The 18,165-nt window shown below is 40.5% G+C and overlaps 1 protein-coding gene across 1 annotated transcript; it reads right to left on the minus strand.

The window, feature by feature from the left end:
• Window positions 1–631: 631 nt before the first annotated feature.
• ZNF483 (zinc finger protein 483) lies at window positions 632–17,037 on the minus strand (the record flags this gene model as incomplete). The annotated part of the gene is made up of 6 exons (XM_082656869.1): window positions 632–672; window positions 12,196–12,291; window positions 12,665–12,791; window positions 14,653–14,741; window positions 15,212–15,660; window positions 16,856–17,037. 6 exons carry the CDS (start codon window positions 17,035–17,037, stop codon window positions 656–658), a joined length of 960 nt encoding a protein of 319 aa, XP_082512995.1. The 3' UTR covers window positions 632–655.
• Window positions 17,038–18,165: the final 1,128 nt, after the last annotated feature.

The following is an 18,165-nucleotide window of genomic DNA, read 5'->3' on the forward strand; positions in this document are numbered from 1 at the left end:
AATTCCCTCCAATTTTGAAAGAAGTTCTGGTGTGAGTAAAATGTTATCAAACAGCACTGAGAGCTACTGAGAAATTGTTCATGAAAAGAAGAGTCAACCAATACAGCAAACTTCAATGTTGTCTTATTTTAAGAAATTGCCCCAGCGACCCCAACTCAGCAACCACCACCCTGATCAGTCAGCAGCCATCAATGAGGCAAGACCCTCCACCAGCAAAAGGACTGTGACTTGCTAAAGGCTCAGATGCATTTTTTTTAGCAATAAACTATTTTTTAATTAAGGTATGCACATCGGTTTTTTAGACATAATGGTATTGCACAATTAACAGACTACAGTAGAGTGTGAACATAACTTTTCTTTTTTTGCGGTATGTGGGCCTCTCACTGTTGTGGCCTCTCCCATTGTGGAGCAACAGGCTCCGGATGTGCAGGCTCAGCGGCCATGGCTCACGGGCGCGGCCGCTCCGCGGCATGTGGGATCTTCCCGGACCGGGGCACGAACCCATGTCCCCTGCATTGGAAGGCGGACTCTCAACCACTGCGCCACCAGGGAAGCCCTGAACATAACTTTTATATGCACTGGGAAACCAAAAAATTTGTGCAATCCAATTTAGGCAACATTTGTTTTACTGCAGCGGTCTGGAAGTAAACCCACACTATATCCAAGGTATGCCTGTAAACACAAAGATACACAAATCTAGACAAACTATAATCAAATTGTCAAAATCCAAAGACAAAGAACCTTGAAAGCAACAAGAGGAAGTAACTCATTGTATAAAAGGGATCCTCAATGAAACTATCTTATTTCTTCTCAGAGACCTTGGAGACCAGAAGTCTGTGGGTTGATTTATTCAAAGTGCATAAAGAAAAAAACCTGTTGGTTGAGGATTCTATATCTAGCAAATCTGTTTATCATAATAAAGTTCATTAATGAAAAGATCACGGCTAACATCATACTTAACAGTGAAAAACTGAAACCTTTTCCTCCAATATCAAGAATAAGACAAGGATACCCACTTTAGTCACTTCTATTCAACACAGTACTTGGGTCCTAGCCAGAGCAATCACACAAGATAATGAATTAAAAGCCATCCAGCTTAGGAAGAAAGAAGTAATATTATCTCTTTTCACAGATGACATGATCTTATGTGTTGAAAACCCTAAACATTACACACACACATACACACACACACAAAACTGTTGAACTAATAAGCAAATACAGCAAAGTTACACAATATAAAATCAAAATTCAAAAATCAGTTGCATTTCTAAACCCTAACAGTGAATGATCCAGAAAGGAAATTAAGAAAACAATTCTATTTACACTATCATCAAAAAGAATAAATTACTTAGGAATAAACTTAACCAAAGAAGTAAAAGACTTGTACACTGGAAACTACAAAACACTGCTGAAAGAAAAGTTGACACAAATGAATGGAAAGACATACCATGTTTACGGACTTGAAAACTTAATATTGTTAAAATATTTATACTACCCCAAGTGGTCTTTCACAGAAACCCAAGCAACCATCCCCAAATTCATATGGAATCTTAAAGGACCCCAAATAGCCAAAACAATCTCAAGAAAGAAGAAAAACGCTGGAGGCCTCACATGTCCTGATTTCAAAACATACTACAAAGCTACAGTAATTAAAACAGCATGGTACTGGCATAAAGACATACAGACCAATGGAACAGAGAACCCAGAAACACACCAGTGCATATGGCCAAATGATTTTCAACAAGGGTACAAAGACTACACAATGTGGAAAGGATAATCTCCTCAACAAACGGTGCGTGGAAAACTTGACACCCACAGACAAAAGAATGAAGACGGACCCTTATACCACAGACAACAATTAACTCAAAATGGATTAAAGACCTAAATATTAAGACCTGAAGCGATAAAACTCCTGAAAGAAAATATAGGAGGAAAACTTCATGACATAGGATCTGGCAATGATTTCTTGTCTATGACACCAAAAACACAAGCAAAACAAAGCAAAAACAAGCAAATAGGACTACATCAAACACAAAAACTTCTACATAGCAAAGAAAATCAAAGCAGTGAAAAGGAATGGAATAAGAAATGTAATTTTTCATTAAAAAAAGAGACAAAAGACTTGAACAGACATGTCTCTAGAGAAGACATAGAAATGTCTAATGAGTATATGAAAAAATGTTCAACATCACTAATCATCAGGGGAATGCAAAGCAAAACCACAAGATATCATCTCATACCCGTTAGGATGGCCACTATCAAAACACAGAAAATAGTTAAGTGTTGCAAGGATGTGGAGAAACAGGAACCCTTTGAGCACTGCTGGTAGGAATGTGAAATGGGTGCAGCTGCAGTAGAAAACAGCATGGAAGTTCCTTACAAAATTAAAAATAGAATTATCATGATTCAGCAATCTCGCTTCTGAGTATATACACAGAAGACTGAAAATAGATCTCGAAGATATATTTGCAAACCCATGTTCACTGCAGCATTTTTCACAATAGCCAAGATAGAAGCAACCTAAATGTGTATTGATGGATGAATGGATAAAGAAAATGTGGTATCTACATACAATAGAATATTATTCATCCTTAAAAGAGAAGGAAATCCTGTTGTACGCCATGACATGGATGAACCTTGAGGGCATCCAGCAATTCCACTTCTAGGTATGTATCTCAAAGAACTGAACACAGGGACTCAAACAGTATTTGCACACCACTGTTCATAGCAGTGTTATTAACAAGAGCCAAAATGATGGCAATAACCTAAACGCCCATTGAAAAATGAATGCACAAATCATGTGGTATATACTTACAACAGAATATTACTCAGCGTTAAAATAATGAAAAAAAATGAAATTCTGACACGATACAACATGAACCTTAAAAACACTATGCTAAGTCAAACAAGCCAGACACAAAAGGACAAGTACTGAATGATTCCATTTATACGAAGTGCCTAAAATAGTCAAAATCATAGACAAATGAAAAAAAAGTCAAATAGTGGTTACCAGGGGCTTGGGGGAGGAGAGAATGGGGAGTTAATGGTTAACGACTAAGTTTCAATTAGGGATGACGGAAAAGTTCTGGAGGGACTTCCCTGGCGGTCCAGTGGTTAAGACTCCATTCTTCCACTGCAGGGGCCATGGGTTCGATCCCTGGTCAGGGAACTAAGATCCCACATGCCACACGGTGTGGCCAAAAAAAAAAGTTCTGGAGATGAATAGTGGGAATGATTGCACAACAGTGTGAATGTACTTAATGCCACTGAAGTGTACACCCAAAAAGAATTAAAATGGTCAATTTTATGTTATGTATATTCTACCACATTAAAAAAGAACTCTAGGGACTTCCCTGGTGGCAGAGTGGTTAAGAATCCACCCAACGCAGGGGACACAGGTTCAAGCCCTGGTCCGGGAAGATCCCACATGCTGCAGAGCAACTAAGCCCGTGCGCTACAACTACTGAGCCTGTGCTCTAGAGCCTGCAAGCCACAACTACTGAAGCCCGTGTGCCTAGAGCCCGTGCTCTGCAGCAAGATAAGCCACCACAATGAGAAGCCCGTGCACTACAACGAAGAGTAGCCCCCGCTCGCCACAACTAGAGAAAGCCCACACACAGCAACAAAGACCCAATGCAGCCAAAAATAAATTAAAAATAAATTTTAAAATGGACTCTAAAATAAGTAAATAAAAGTGAATTAACTCACAGGAGAAGCCTTGTCTTGTCCTGAGACCGAAAAGAAATTTCTTCAATAGAAACTCATTATGTGGAAACATTTTTAAATGCAAGTTCTTCATTTTCAAGTAAAATATGTCATAGATAAAAAGCATAAAGTAAAACAGGTTAATAAAAGCAATTCTATAAGGAATCCAAAGAAGTATAAAATCTTTTGATGGTCTGATATAACCCCAAAAATGAATTTAAATATTTAGATAATAGGCCAGGCTAAATATCCTTTAGGCAATTTTATGTAAGCAGTTACTGAAGCCAAACTTTTGATGAATATTGTACAGCAGGATTTGAGGTTGTCTTCTGTGGCTAGTACATGGTATTTAGAAAGTTCATACTGGATAAAGGACTTATAGGTAGAATAAAAAGAACTGCAAGTTAATAATAAAAATAACGTGTGGACAACACATTTCACCAAAGGAGGTACATCAATAGCTAAAGAACACATGAAAAGATTCTCAATATCATTAACCACAAAGAGATACCACTTCAATCACTAGGTTAGCTATAATAAAAAATACAAACAATAACGAGGGTTGGTGAGGATGTAATTTCATCAGGAACCCTCATACACTCAAGTTCAGAATGTAAAATGACATAGTCACTTTGGAAAACAACTTGGCAACATCTTAAAAAGTTGAACTAAAATTCACCATATAACCCAGCAACTCCACTCAGGCATCTAAGAAAAATGAAAACATTATGTCCACACAAAGACTTGCACACTAATGTTCAAAGCAGCATTATTTTTCACAGCCAGAAAATGGAAACAACCCAAATGTCCTTCAACTGGTGAATGGACAAAATATGGCACATCCATACAATCGGATAATATTTGACAATAAAAAGGATTAAAGTACCAATATGCTACCTCACAGATGAATTCAGAAAACCACACGGATGAACTCAGAAACAAGTTAATGAAAAACTGAAGACGACCACATATGTTTACATTTAAATAAAATGTCCAGAAATAGCAACCGTAAGGAGACAGAGTAGACTGATTAATGGTTGCCTAGGATCAGGGCGGGGATGGGATTACTCTAAATGGGTGTGAGGGATCTTATCAAGATGATAAAATATTCTAAAATCAGATTGTGGCGCCAACTGTACAATTCAGTGAGTTGGCTAAAACTCACTGAATTATACATTTTAATGACTTTTACAATGTATAATTTATACCTCAATAACACAGTAAAGAAAAAGGGGGGGGGGGTTATGTTCCAGATTCCCAACTGGTATTTATATAAAACTTCCTCTTGTGAATGCTGGAGTATGTAACAAGTAAACATCCTGGAACAAGCCTCTTCTCAAGATTTTTACGTATTTAATTCTCTCTATAGATTATATCTTTCCAGAAAAAATACCAAGGTTTCTATCCTTTCAGGAAAAAACCTAAGCCAGGGTGAATAATTCTGATAAGCCATATTCCTTTCATGACTAGAATGTCTCCGGCTGGTCCACTTAGCAATAACTAGACTAATTTATCCCACAGCAACACCTGAACTACTGTGGGGTGGTGCACAAGGAAGAAGCCAAAAACATCATCCAGAAGTAGCATTGCGAACTAAACCCATTAAATCACAGCAAATATTGCTGAATCTCAGATGAGCATTAAGCATCTCTTCACTTCCAGAAGCCGAAAGTTTACCCGTTTCGTTCTCTTTCTATAAGAGCTGCCTCGAATTTCAACTTTAGGAACTTTGCACCACTGCTGAGTCAGTGGGGCTCCTCTAGAACCCTATGACCTGAGACCCAAACCTAACTGACCCAGGGTTTTCAGTTCCTTTTTCACAGTTAGAAATTATTATTCAGACTCCACCGACATTCATAAGACACAACCCACTAACATCTGTATAGTCTATTCCTGTGAGGTCTAATTTCATAACAGAAAACTTAACTGAAAATTTATTCTGTATCATTTCTACATTATTTTCTTGAATTTTACTATCAGTGGAGTCCCTTTAGATTTTAGGATATGTATTCTCCAGATGGTAGGGGATCATAATGTCAGTTTCCTATGGTGGGCAAGTCAAGCTACATAAATGAGATAACTTTGCAAGTACGAGAATAGATTCCCCATCTAATGGTAGCAGCTGCTACCTGAAAAAAGCTGCCACCCGAAACCAGCTGACTGCCCCCACTGAAATATGGGCCCAGTACTGTCAGCCCTTATAATTTTTCAAAACAAGACTCTTTTTGGGTGGGTATGAAATTTCCTAATTTTTAAATGATGACAATTAATTACACACATACACACACACACACAACCACCTTACCATACAAGCCAACTAAAACATGTAAAAGGGCCCAATCTTAGCTTGTGACCTTTGCCATACAGAATGTTTGCACTTAGATTACAAGAAGCTGTACTTAGTATAGGCAAACTTTTTAAAAAATAGAATTCTATTTTGCAAAAGACAATTCATCCAAAATAGCTGTTTTCAGTACCCGTTTACCCCCCCCCCCAACCCCTCACCTATTTTCTAGGACTGTTACTCTCATGGCTGAGACAGCCCAGGAGCATGCCACAGAGATTCCCAATTCCCACGGCCAAAGTCTAGAGGAAAAACAGGTTGGGGTGCTTTGTCCAATCAAAACATTCCCTGAAGGCAAACTTGTTTGAGCTCTATTGACTTGTTCCTGTGCACAGCATTTAAGCAATTCTGGCATCAAGTATTCAAAAAGCATACTGTGTTGTCACTAAGCCAGAAGTTCAGTAGCTTAAATGAGTTATTTTCTACTAGGGAAACTTGAAAATGCCAAAGAATCAAAAATGTTTAACTTATTCCCACAGCTTCAGAAGGTACAAGAAGTACCAAAGAAAGAAACCTCAGAAATCATTAGTCCCACCCCTTCACTTTACCAGTAAAGAAACTAAAATTCAGAAAGGTCAGATGATTTCTCCAAGGTTATACAGGAAGTCGGTCAGCAAACTGGGACAGAACCCAGATTACCTGACTACAGTCAGGTCCTCTTTCTATAAAACTACATAGTAGTGAAATTGGAAGCTAGGAGAGAAGAAAATCTGAAGAGGTTAGTAAGATGGGCCCTGTGCACCCCTCTCCTGCTTTTTAAATTCACATTTGGCTTTTCAGAATTTCACATCTCATACTACTTTCTTTTCTTTTCATGTGACTTAACCAACCCGAATCACTATCTACTGAAAGGTGACATCCTTGCAAAGAGGGGTGAATTACAAAAAGTATCTTTTTCCTAGCTGCCAACCCATCAAAGTTGCAGCTACTAATCAATGCTGCACCAGTTTACACCCCAGGTTTTTAATGAGGGACTAATGTGACTAAATTTCCTACTAACCAATGCTGTGGTAGTATACACCCCCCGTTTTTAATAAGGGACAATTGTGACTAAATTTCCTAGTAATCAATGTTGTGGTAGTTTACACCCCAGATTTTTGATAAGGGACAACTGTGACTAAATCCCACCCCCCACCTTACTATATTTCCAAGAATTACTCTGCAGAATGAAATCCCCGATGCCTGATGAGGCCAGAATTACTTTTGAACGTCTTCTCGCATTCGTTGCATTCGTATTCTCTCCTTCCGGTATGAATTTTCAGGTGTTCTACAAGGATTGAGCTTCGACTAAAGGTTGCTCCACAGTAGTTACATTCATAGGGTTTCTCTCCAGTATGAATTCGATGATGTTCGTTAAGAGATGAACTCTGACTGAAGGATTTCCCACAGTCCTTACATTTATACGGCTTTACGCCCGTATGAATTCTCTGATGACGGCTAAGGAGCGAATGGGTAGGGAAGGCTTTCTCACACTGGGTACACTTGTAAGGTTTTTCTCCTGAATGAAGTCTCTGATGATAAATCACAGACGTAAAATGGCTGAAAGTCATCCCACAATCATTACACAAATACGGCTTTTCTCCAGTATGAATCCTCTGATGTCGGGTAAGGCAAGAATTCTGTCTGAAGGCTTTCCCGCACTCACCACACTTATAGGGTTTCTCTCCGGTATGAATTCTCTGATGTTTGGAAAGGGATGAGCTATGACTGAAGGATTTTCCACAGTTGTTACACGTGTAGGGTTTTTCTCCAGTATGAATTCGCTGATGCTGAATAAGAGATGAACTGTCACTGAAGGGCCTCCCACATTCTTTACATTTATAGGGTTTCTCTCCAGTGTGAACTCTCTGATGTTTAATGAGGTGGGCACTCAGGGTGAAAGATTTTCCACAATCATCACACTTAAAGGGCTTTTCTCCACTGTGGGTTCGGTGGTGTGGTGTGAGTGATGAGCTGTCACTGAAGGCTTTTCCACACTCATTGCACATATAGGGTTTCTCCCCAGTGTGAATTCTCCTATGTTTGGTCAGTGAGGCACTATAGCCAAAGGCTTTTCCACATTTGCTGCATTTATGGGTTTTTTCTCCAGTCTCAGTTCCCTCGTCTTTATCTACGGCTGCATCTTGACCTAAATCTTTCCAACATTTTTCGCATGCAGAGGAGTTTTTTCTCTTGCTAAGGGATGAGTTTTGAGTAAAGGCTACCCCACAGTTACTGCACTTCTGGGACTTTTCCCCCAAATGGATTTTCTGATGTTTCTGATGTTCAGTCAGAGATGAAGAGTGACTTAAGGCTTTCCTGCCTTCATTACATTTTCGTGGTTTTTCTCCACTGTGTTCCTTGCGGTTTGGGACAAGGTCTGAATGAAAACTGAAGGGTTTCTTGCCTTCGTTATACCTCCGAGATTTCTTCCTTAAGTAGACTCTGAGATGTTTAATTAGGTCTGAAGGTGGTTTGAAGTTATTTCCAAAAGGGCTCTTTTCTGAGTCAAATTCCTCACCCTTATTGCCTCTCCCATGAGTTTTCTTTTGTGTGGTTGCTACTTGTGAATGTTCCCTATCACTACGATACTCCTCTAGTCTGCCATAATGTTTCCAGGATTCTCCTGTCAAGTCACAATCACCACTCATTAGATACCTTTCTATTATTTTATCTAAAGTCGATTCTTCCATAAGAACATCTTGATTTCCGCCAGATTCCTTCAATTCACCGCTAAGTTCACACTCTAAAAGAAATAACAAATAGAATATTTCCTGTTTGCAATAAAGGAAGCTGCTGCATTTGGGACTAAAATAGGAATAGAGACAGTAGAGACTGTAAGGAACAGGGTGTGGATAATTCTCAGAGTCTCATAAAACAGGGAAAGGAAAAGTGACATGAGGGAACTGGGGAAACTTAGAGCTTAGGAAAAATACTGAGGAAGATGAAAGGTTTGTGCTTTATAGTTAGAGATGCAAGTTCTCGCCCTCATTTCAAATTTCTATAATAGGTTCAAACTTATTCCTCTTACCATCCAATCTATTCTCCTTCCAAATAATAATGATAGTGTAATCATTTACTGAATAATTACCAAATGCCAGGTCCCATACCAAACACTTTACTTGTATTTCACTTTATTTTCACAATAACTCTATGAAGTAGGTCCTATTATTATCCCTGTTTTATGGATGTGACAACTAGGCAGAAAGAGTGTAAGCAGCTTTCCCAAGGTCACATGTACTGTAAGTGGTAGAGCCAGATTTTTAACCCAGTCTGACACCAAAGCCCACACTTTTGACCCTTATACCATACTGCCTCTCCTCAAAGCAGCCAAATAGCACTAAGTTTATAGACAATGTTAATCACATCACAGATATTCAACACCACCTATGCTAGACTTTCAAAGGTTACAACAATCTGGCCCTACCAACTTTATGAATACTCTAACCAGGCATCCATTTAGTGTCCCTACTACACGACCGCATCTTAATACTTCATACTGCCTAGAATTCAATCCCTGTGCACCTTCACTATCACAAACACAGAAATCTGATAGGGCCTAGGGTACGAGTCCCACAATCTCCAACACCACCCTCTTGAGATCTGTGCTCCTCTCAGAACCCTGAATTCCTTTATTAACCACATCATTCATCCTGGCTCTTAGTTATGAGATTCTAGTGTCACTTTCATAAGACCGTTTTTTTAACCAGATAACTATAAAATACGAAACCCTGGATGGCTCTCAAGACTTGACAGTCACCAACATTCCATCCAGACTAAGAAAGACCTGGAAGCTTAGGGGGCCACATGAGCCACAGTCATGACCGCATCAGCAAACACCAGAAGCATCTGGGAGTCCAGGGTAATGCTGGTGACACATGTCACCACAGGGTCAATTTCAACAAGTATCACCCAGGGTTACTCTGGGAAAGTTGGTGCGAGGCATTACCACTTAGCAAGGAACTAGAGCTTCTGCCCCAATGTCAACTTGGATAAACTGTGGACCTTGGTCAGTGAGCAGATACGCTAAATGCTGCCAAAAACAAGACTGGAGCTGCTTCTATCACTAATGTGGAGCAATCGGGCTACTACAAAGTTCTGGGGAAGAGAGAGCTCCTAAAGCAGCCTGTCATTCTGAAGGCCAAATTCTTCAGCAGAAGAGCTGAGAAGATTGGCAGGGAGCTGGGGGGGGGGGGGGGCACTGTCCTGGCAGCCTGAAGCTACATGGAGGGAGGTTCATTAAATGCTAACGAGTGCTTTTCAAAAAATAAAGAAATAAAATAAGACATGAAATCCTATTACCCAGAAGTTAACCATTATTAAAAATTCTGTGTTTTTTCTTCTGGAAATTTTTCTGAACATTGTAGAATAGAATATCTATGTATAATATGTAGGGTTACTTTTTTTTTATTCATAATCCGTTCCCATCTCATTGGTTGATTCTTCACGATTTTAATCACATAATAATCCCTCATATCAATATATTACTATTTAGTTATTTCCTTATGGCATGTTTATCAAATGATTAATATTTCCTCAGAACTGAGTCATAAAAGTGGAATCACTGAACCAAAGGGTAGAAAAATTCTATCACCACATAATACATGATGATAAGTACCTGACTACTCATCTATGGTTAAATGCTTTTTCTCTAAACCTTTGCAAATTTGATTCATAATAAATAGTACTGTTCCTTAAATGTAAATTACATTGTTGACCAGTGATTTCGAACACTTTTTTCATGTTAACAGCTATTTAAATTTTATTTTTGTCAGTTATTTTGGTTTGCTATCTGCTGAAGTTCTTTGATCATTTTTCTAACATACTCAGTGTTCATTACTGATTTGCACGAGCTTTTTATAAATCATAGCCCTTGATTCTGGCTTTGTCAAAACCTTTTTCTCCATTCCGTTGTAAATGACTTTTTAAATAAGTTGTACATCTACATGATACTTCTTTTACATAAGCATCTTGCGGGGAGAGGCAGTATTTATACCAATGCTGCTAGATTTTACTCAAAACATTTTTAGAATCCATTTTCAAAATAACTCTCCCCAATGTACTTAAACATAAAAAGACAACTGCCGTCCTTTATTTGTGTAACTATGCTGGAAACAGCCAATAGGTTGACTAAAATAAATGGTTAATAAGATGGAATAGAGCAAAGTAAATTATTGGTTTTTTCCTTAAACCAAGGTATTGATATATAAGTAATAGTTTAATTTTTAAAAATACAAACTTAATATGTTTATTATTAAAGTGTAAGGAAGAGAAGAATAAAGAAAAAATGTAATCCCTCAATGATAACCAGGGTTAACATGAATGTTCTCCAGACAGTAAATCCCATATGTATCTATACATTTAAATATATACATGTATGTGTACATTTTTTTCCTTTTAACAAATTGATTATACTATACATGCTGTCCATTGAACGAACTATTTCTTCTCCAAGACTCAATTCAATTGTTAATTAAGCCCTTGCTCCTGTATCTTCCCACCGCTCCTTACACATGCCATCGTTATGACATACATCCCATTACCAACACGTTTAGTTCTGATGTCTGCATCTATGGCATCCATGGGAACGTGCCTCTCAAGAACTCCTCCTCTGGGGTGCTTACCCAACAGCCCCCCGCTGCTGCTCAATGACCACCACAGCATCACACCAAGGCCACTTTCCCATGGGTGCTCCCAGTCAATGACAAGTATGGCAGGGATACTAGGCCCATTTCCGTGAGGCATACGACTGTGATAGGTAACTCTTGGCGGGAAGATTCTTTTTTGGCTTTGCCAAGACTTCCTCAACCTGCACTTCATTCTAAGACTTGTCCTACCCAGCCTTCCCTCCTTCCCTCTCTCGTCACAGGTGTCAGACCTGCATCATGCTCTGAACAGCAATCCCAGCCTCTTCCAGTCCCCTCCCTGCTTTCCTTCCCTGGAATACTCCCCAGTAAGTCTCTGACCTGGCCAATTGTATCTGGGCACCTGCTTCTCGAGGACCCAAACTAACAGTCTCCCCTGTTAAAATGAACATTCCAGGAAGGCAAGGTGGATATTCTAATCATCTATGTTAGCACCTAGCCCACCCAACATTTCCAAAATTCCTCCAAATGGTTTGGTAAAGCAACTACTTCAATTTCCTCCTCCACTTTTCACCAACTCACCTGGTCTGGAGCCTCTTGAGGCTTGTTTTTGCAGCAGCCGTGGTAGTCCAGCCCACTTTAGCTGGGAAACCAAATCTAACTTGGAAACTGGAAAGCCTGCTCATAGAGAAAAGAATAGAAAATGGCTGTTTTTGCCTAGAACAAAGACATTCCAACATTCACAGCTTCTGGTTCTCCAGGGAAGAAAAGATGCTGCCAAAGAGACTTCAATACTGGCATTTGAGGAGAACATCGGGGAAGGTATGGCCTTGGCAACAGCAAAATGATGCTCAACATTTTCAGCTCAATGAAGCAAAGACTCTTTCTTGGAGAAAACATTGTAGGAAAGTACATTTTTAGGACCCATTTTTAGGATTAGTCACATCACCCCTGTAAGCCCAGCCAAAACAGTTAATAGCACTTATCTTTCAATAAGAATGGACAAAAAGATACCCAGCTTAGATGCTAGATTATGAGAAGATGTCTTTACCCAGAAATTCTAGGTTCCTATAGTTCTCCAGCAGCACTTCCTTATATATCTCCTTCTGAGAAGGCTCCAGTGCCCTCCACTCTCCTCTGGAAAAGGTCACAGCTACATCCTTGAGTGTCATGGATTCCTAGAACACCAAAGACAGCCTTTTTGCATTGGGTTATTCCCAAACAGATCCTAAGAATTCAGAGAAGTAGTTAGGATATAAAGTACTAGTTTTGATGGTATTCAAGTTTTTGAGAATTCCAAAGCAAACTTCAAGGTGGCTGTTATACATCTATTACAAGTGACACAAGATTATGAAACAATCCCTGCCTTTGCCATTTAGTTCCTGGTGTGAAATGCTGTACAACGATTCTCTGGAATGTCTAACACTGATCAAATTCACCCTAACACACTGATTTCTAGGATTAACAGAAAATATTAAATGAACGATACAAATTACATTCCCAAACCCAGAATCTGCAGAATTAATGTAAGCTCTACAAGCAATAATTAAACATGTAAGAGTAACATCAGTGACTATATTCTAAACTGTAATTTCTAGCTGGCTCTAAATAGCAATTATTTTCTATCACAATCAAACAAGGATCTGTGTTCAATGACAAACTCACACTTACAATTACTCCAAATTACAAATGAGCACAATTAATCATTAAAACACACTTTCCATAGCATCCTCTACAGCATGACATTTTGAGAGGCAGTACAGCAGAGTGACTATTACCACTTGGAGAAGCTTCCTGTGGTTCCTATAACAAATTACCACAACTCTGGTGGCTTAAGACAACAGAAATTTATCCTCCCAAATTCTGGAGGCCAGAAGTCTGAAATCCAGGTGTTGCGGGAACTGCACGCCCTTCAGAGGCTCTGAGGGAGAATCCATTCCTTGCCTCTTCCAGCTTCCTTGGCTGTCAGCATTCCGTGGTGTTCCTTGGTTTGCAGCCTTATCACTCCAATCGCCATGTCCCTTTCTCCTGTTCCTGTGTTCAAGCTCTCTAAGTACACTTGTGATGGCATTTAGGGCCCACCCATATAATCCAGAGTTATTTCCTCATTTCAAATCCCTATTTTATCACATCTGCAAAGACCTTTCTTCCAAATAAAGTAACATTCTCAGGTTCCAGGGATTAGGAAGTGGACATATTTCAGGGGGCCATTATCAGCCTACCAGAGCACTATTATTTACCATTGTGAATAAGAATTTTTTTCCTGACTGATAATTATTGGTATACAGGAAACTTACTGATTTGTAACCAGCTACTTTTCTCAGCTATTGTATGAGTTTCAGTACATGTTCGGTTGATTCTCTGAGGTTTTCCAAAAAGAGTACATTATCTGTAAGTAATATACACTTGCTTCTTTCATATCTGTACTTACCTCATTTCCTTCTTCTAGCACTGTATTGGCTAGAATACTCAGAAAATACTCATTAATAGCAGTAAGGTAAGACATCCTTATCTTCTTACTTTTTATTGTGAGGACTGCTTTTAATTTTCCAACATTATCCACGTGGAGAATTTTCTTATCGTGTTCAGGAAGTATAATTCTATTTCCACCTGACCAATTTTATCAGGAATAACTGTTGAATTTTAATAAATATTTTTGTTTTTATTAGAGTCAGACATGATCAATTCTGGTAACTGAAGTAAAATAGTATATGAAGAATGAGCTCTAAGAACGTGAAGACTGTGAGGAAAAGGAGACTGTCTTAATTATTCTAGCATCTTTATACCAGCCAGGAGGAACTCAGTGAGTATCTACTTAAGAATGAAAACCTGTAACCATATATGGTGATGTATGTTAACTAGACTTACTGTGGTGGTTATTTCACGATATATACAAATATCGAATCATTACATCGTACACCTGAAACTAATACAATGTTGTAAGTCAATCAGACCTCAATTAACAAATTAACTTAAAAAGAATGAAACTTTCCAGTTAAAAAAAAATGAATGAATGAAAACCAGTGAAAGGAAGCTTACCTGGGACTCAGTATTTGGAGGAACAGAAACTGTTTTATCTTCGTCAGCGTTCTCCTCTTGGGAAATAACAGAATCTTGAGAGATCATATCTAGGAAGGGGGGGAAAAAACAGTCCAACCTTTTAAATGAGCTCCTCAGACTAGAAATTATTATATATGTTACTCTGGAGGAAAAGGTCAGAAAAAACAGAAAAAAAGTTTTCCCTACGCTTTGAAGACACAGAGGACAGCCAAAGATACAGTTTCCTATTAAAATCCAAGCTTCCCCCCCACCTCATAAAATATCCTTTCAATTTATAAGCTCACAAAATCTGATTTCATTCATTCCATATACCCACTGTTTTAATGTATTTAGTTTTCATAATAATCTTTGAAATATTTATAAGGTATATTAAGATGAAATAACACATCTGTTTTATGTAGTAATGTGTTTTCTTCATAGTCCTTGCACAGTGGCTTGAGCAAGAATCACTTATTAAATGAAAGTGCTCTTTTAGGGAGTTTAGTTTCGTATCTTGAGGAGATCTCTCCCACTTCCTCCCTCCATCTATTAATCTCACCTTCCTTTTCTTCAAGCACTTGGGTCAACTCCTCCACTAGGGTCACCACTTCCTCGCTACTCTCAGGATGTTGTGACCTGACCCAAATCTTAATCTCCCCTGGCAAAACGGTCAGGAATTGCTCAAACACCAAAAGCTCGAGAATCTGTTGTTTCGTGTGGATGTCTGGTCTCAGCCACTGAGTGCAGAGCTCCCACAGTTGATTCAGGGCTTTTCTGGGTCCAGCCTCTTCGGAGTAACAAAACCACCTGAACCTCTGTCTGAAAAACTCTGGGTCAGCAGTGTCTCCTCTTAGGAGAGCTTCTTGATCCCCAGGGGTCTCCATTCTTAGCACCTTGTTCTGTTCACTTGAGACCAAAGTGTGAGGATCTGGGGAGATGGCTGTCATCTCGTTCAGGCTACTCCGGCTTGCAATGTGTATCACCAGGAGGAATTCAGTCCCCTTTAGACTTTGAGTGTCAACACAGGCCACCAAAAGGCACTCTCCAGCAAAATATCAAGTGTTCCAAGGATCCACGTTATGGTCTTGCAGAAACTGTCAAGAAATATAAGTTATGAAATAAATGAAACAAATTGTGACTCCTAAAAAACACTGTTCTTAGTTTGGTTCTGATACACACACACACACACATTCTCAGAGGCCTAGAACTGCCCTACTGTATTAAAAGAATAATTTTCTCTGTAGGTGAGAAGCTGAGAAGTTACTTGAGGGTAATTAAAGGTACCCTCCAAGAAAACAGTTTCTTCTGACTAAATATTCCTCATCAGCAAAACATATCAGAAAAGGCTCACTGCTACAAGAGGATCCAAACCTATTCCACTCCTGCCCTCTCTCAATGAATGGCCACACAATTTCCCACCAGCTGCTCAACTGAGAAACCTGACTTCATATTTGACTCTCAAAGTTCTCAAAAAATCAATAACCAAGTTCTGGTGGCTTTATTTCATAAGAATCTCTCCTACTGAAACTACCTAAGTACAGCCTTCTTCCATTCAGTCTCACCCCAAAGCCTAAGGATTCCTTCTAATATGCAAGATATGGTCCTATCACTCCCCAACTGCCTCAAGATAAAATTCAAACACTGAAGCTACAAGTGGTGGTCTAGAATCCCTGCCCTGATGACCTCACCTCCAGCTCTAGCTGCCCCTGAGGGACACGGCAGCCGTAAGAAGGTATCTCTCCATTTCCAGAAACTCTAACTCCTTCCGCCTTTGCACTACAGCCACTCCCTCTACTTGGAATGCTGCCTTCTTTTCCTCTCCTACCAAGCTTACTCGTTAACACTTGACTCCTTTCCACTGTCACCTCTTGTATGAGGCTTTCTCTGATGCCCAAGTACTCTTCTACACAGAGCCTGTGTTGCACGCATTTTCTCATTCCACAAATAACTGACCATATACAACGACCTGAGAGCGGGACACAAAGGAGACAGGCATGGACGGTCAGACAGGGCCCCCACCCTCACAGAGCACCCAAGAAATGACAATACAGTCTGAGATGTGCTTCACTCCAGCAAGTGAGGACACTGTCCTCCAACTGCAACTATCATACCAATAATTACCCACCTCCGAGCACAAAGGCCGCCACACAGTATGCATGACGTCATTTATTCCTCCGCCAAATATTAGGCGCCCACCACGTACCTGGCACCGCGCTGGACACCTGAGACTCTGCAGTGGCTAAGAAAGGCACCTGTCACGATCTCCAGGGAGCTTACAATAAAGGCTCTGCGAAAATGTGACGCAGGCAGAAAGAAGTTCTCAAACGACGGGGGTGCGGGGGGGAATTTGCCCCGCAGGGGACGTTTGGCAATGTCTGAAGACATTTTGGCTATCACGACTAAGGAGGAGGGATGCTACGGGTACCTAATGAGTGGAGCCAGAAAGGCTGCTTAACAACCCGTAATACACGGGACAGTCCCCTACCCCCATGCTCACATAATGAATTTTCCCGCCCAAAATACCAAAGTAGCGAAGTTGCAAGACCATGGGCGCAGGGAAGCGATGAAGAACGCTCCATCCAGGAGCGCGCCCACCTCCCGCAGAAGCTGCGCCGCTGGGTGTGCACAGCGAGACTGCCCTCGGCCCCCACCCTGCCCAAGGTGCGCCCTCGGAGCCGGCGACCTGGCCGCAGCCCCCAAAATAAGGGCCCGGGGCTACCACTACCTGCGTCAGGACCCGCAGCCATGACCCACGGCACTGCAACAAGCTTCTAGAAACTGGTCCTGCAGGAGCTGCGCGCGCAAGCCCCACGGGCGGGGGGCTCACTGCGCCTGCGCAGGGGCGCAGAACTACGATTCCCGGGATGCGCCTGTCCCGCTTTGCGAAAGTCCCGTGCTTTCCATAGGCTCCCAGCCCGGCCTGTTGCGCATGGTCTTTGGGAAGCGCTGGTGGTCTCAGCTGCGGAATTATTGCTGCGCCAGAGGCCTAATGGCCTAGAGCCGTCTCAGGTTTTCAGATCTATGATGTTCTGTTACCTTGGTAACCTCAAACCGTTCCTCCCCTCTTCCTTACCCTTCTCCGAAATCCAGGCTGCAAAAACCCACCGCAGAAGCATATTAGTGATGCATTCACTGCAAGCCATAATTAATGCCGCAACTTGAATTAAACAAATATTAATTTTATGGCTTACACACCTGCCACCACAATGGTTCAAACCACCATCGTGTCTCGCCTGGATTATTGCAATAGCTTCTTGATTTCACTTTTCTTCTCGTCTCTTCACGTTGCAGCCAGAGAGATGATTAAAAAACGAAAAACACATTATGGACTTCCTCTACTGAAAACCCGCTAAAGCCTTCCCATTTCACCGAAGGTAGAAATTCTAACTTTTACAGTGGGCTACAAGGCTGATGGAATCTGGCCACTCATAACCTTCCTGACCTCTACCCCCATTTCCCTGCTCTAGTCACAATGGCCTCCTCGCTCTCCCTCTCCCCCCAACCTGCCTGGCA

The sequence above is a fragment of the Grampus griseus genome (genome assembly GCF_964374135.1).
Source record: "Grampus griseus genome assembly, chromosome: 6".
Lineage (NCBI taxonomy): Eukaryota > Metazoa > Chordata > Mammalia > Artiodactyla > Delphinidae > Grampus > Grampus griseus.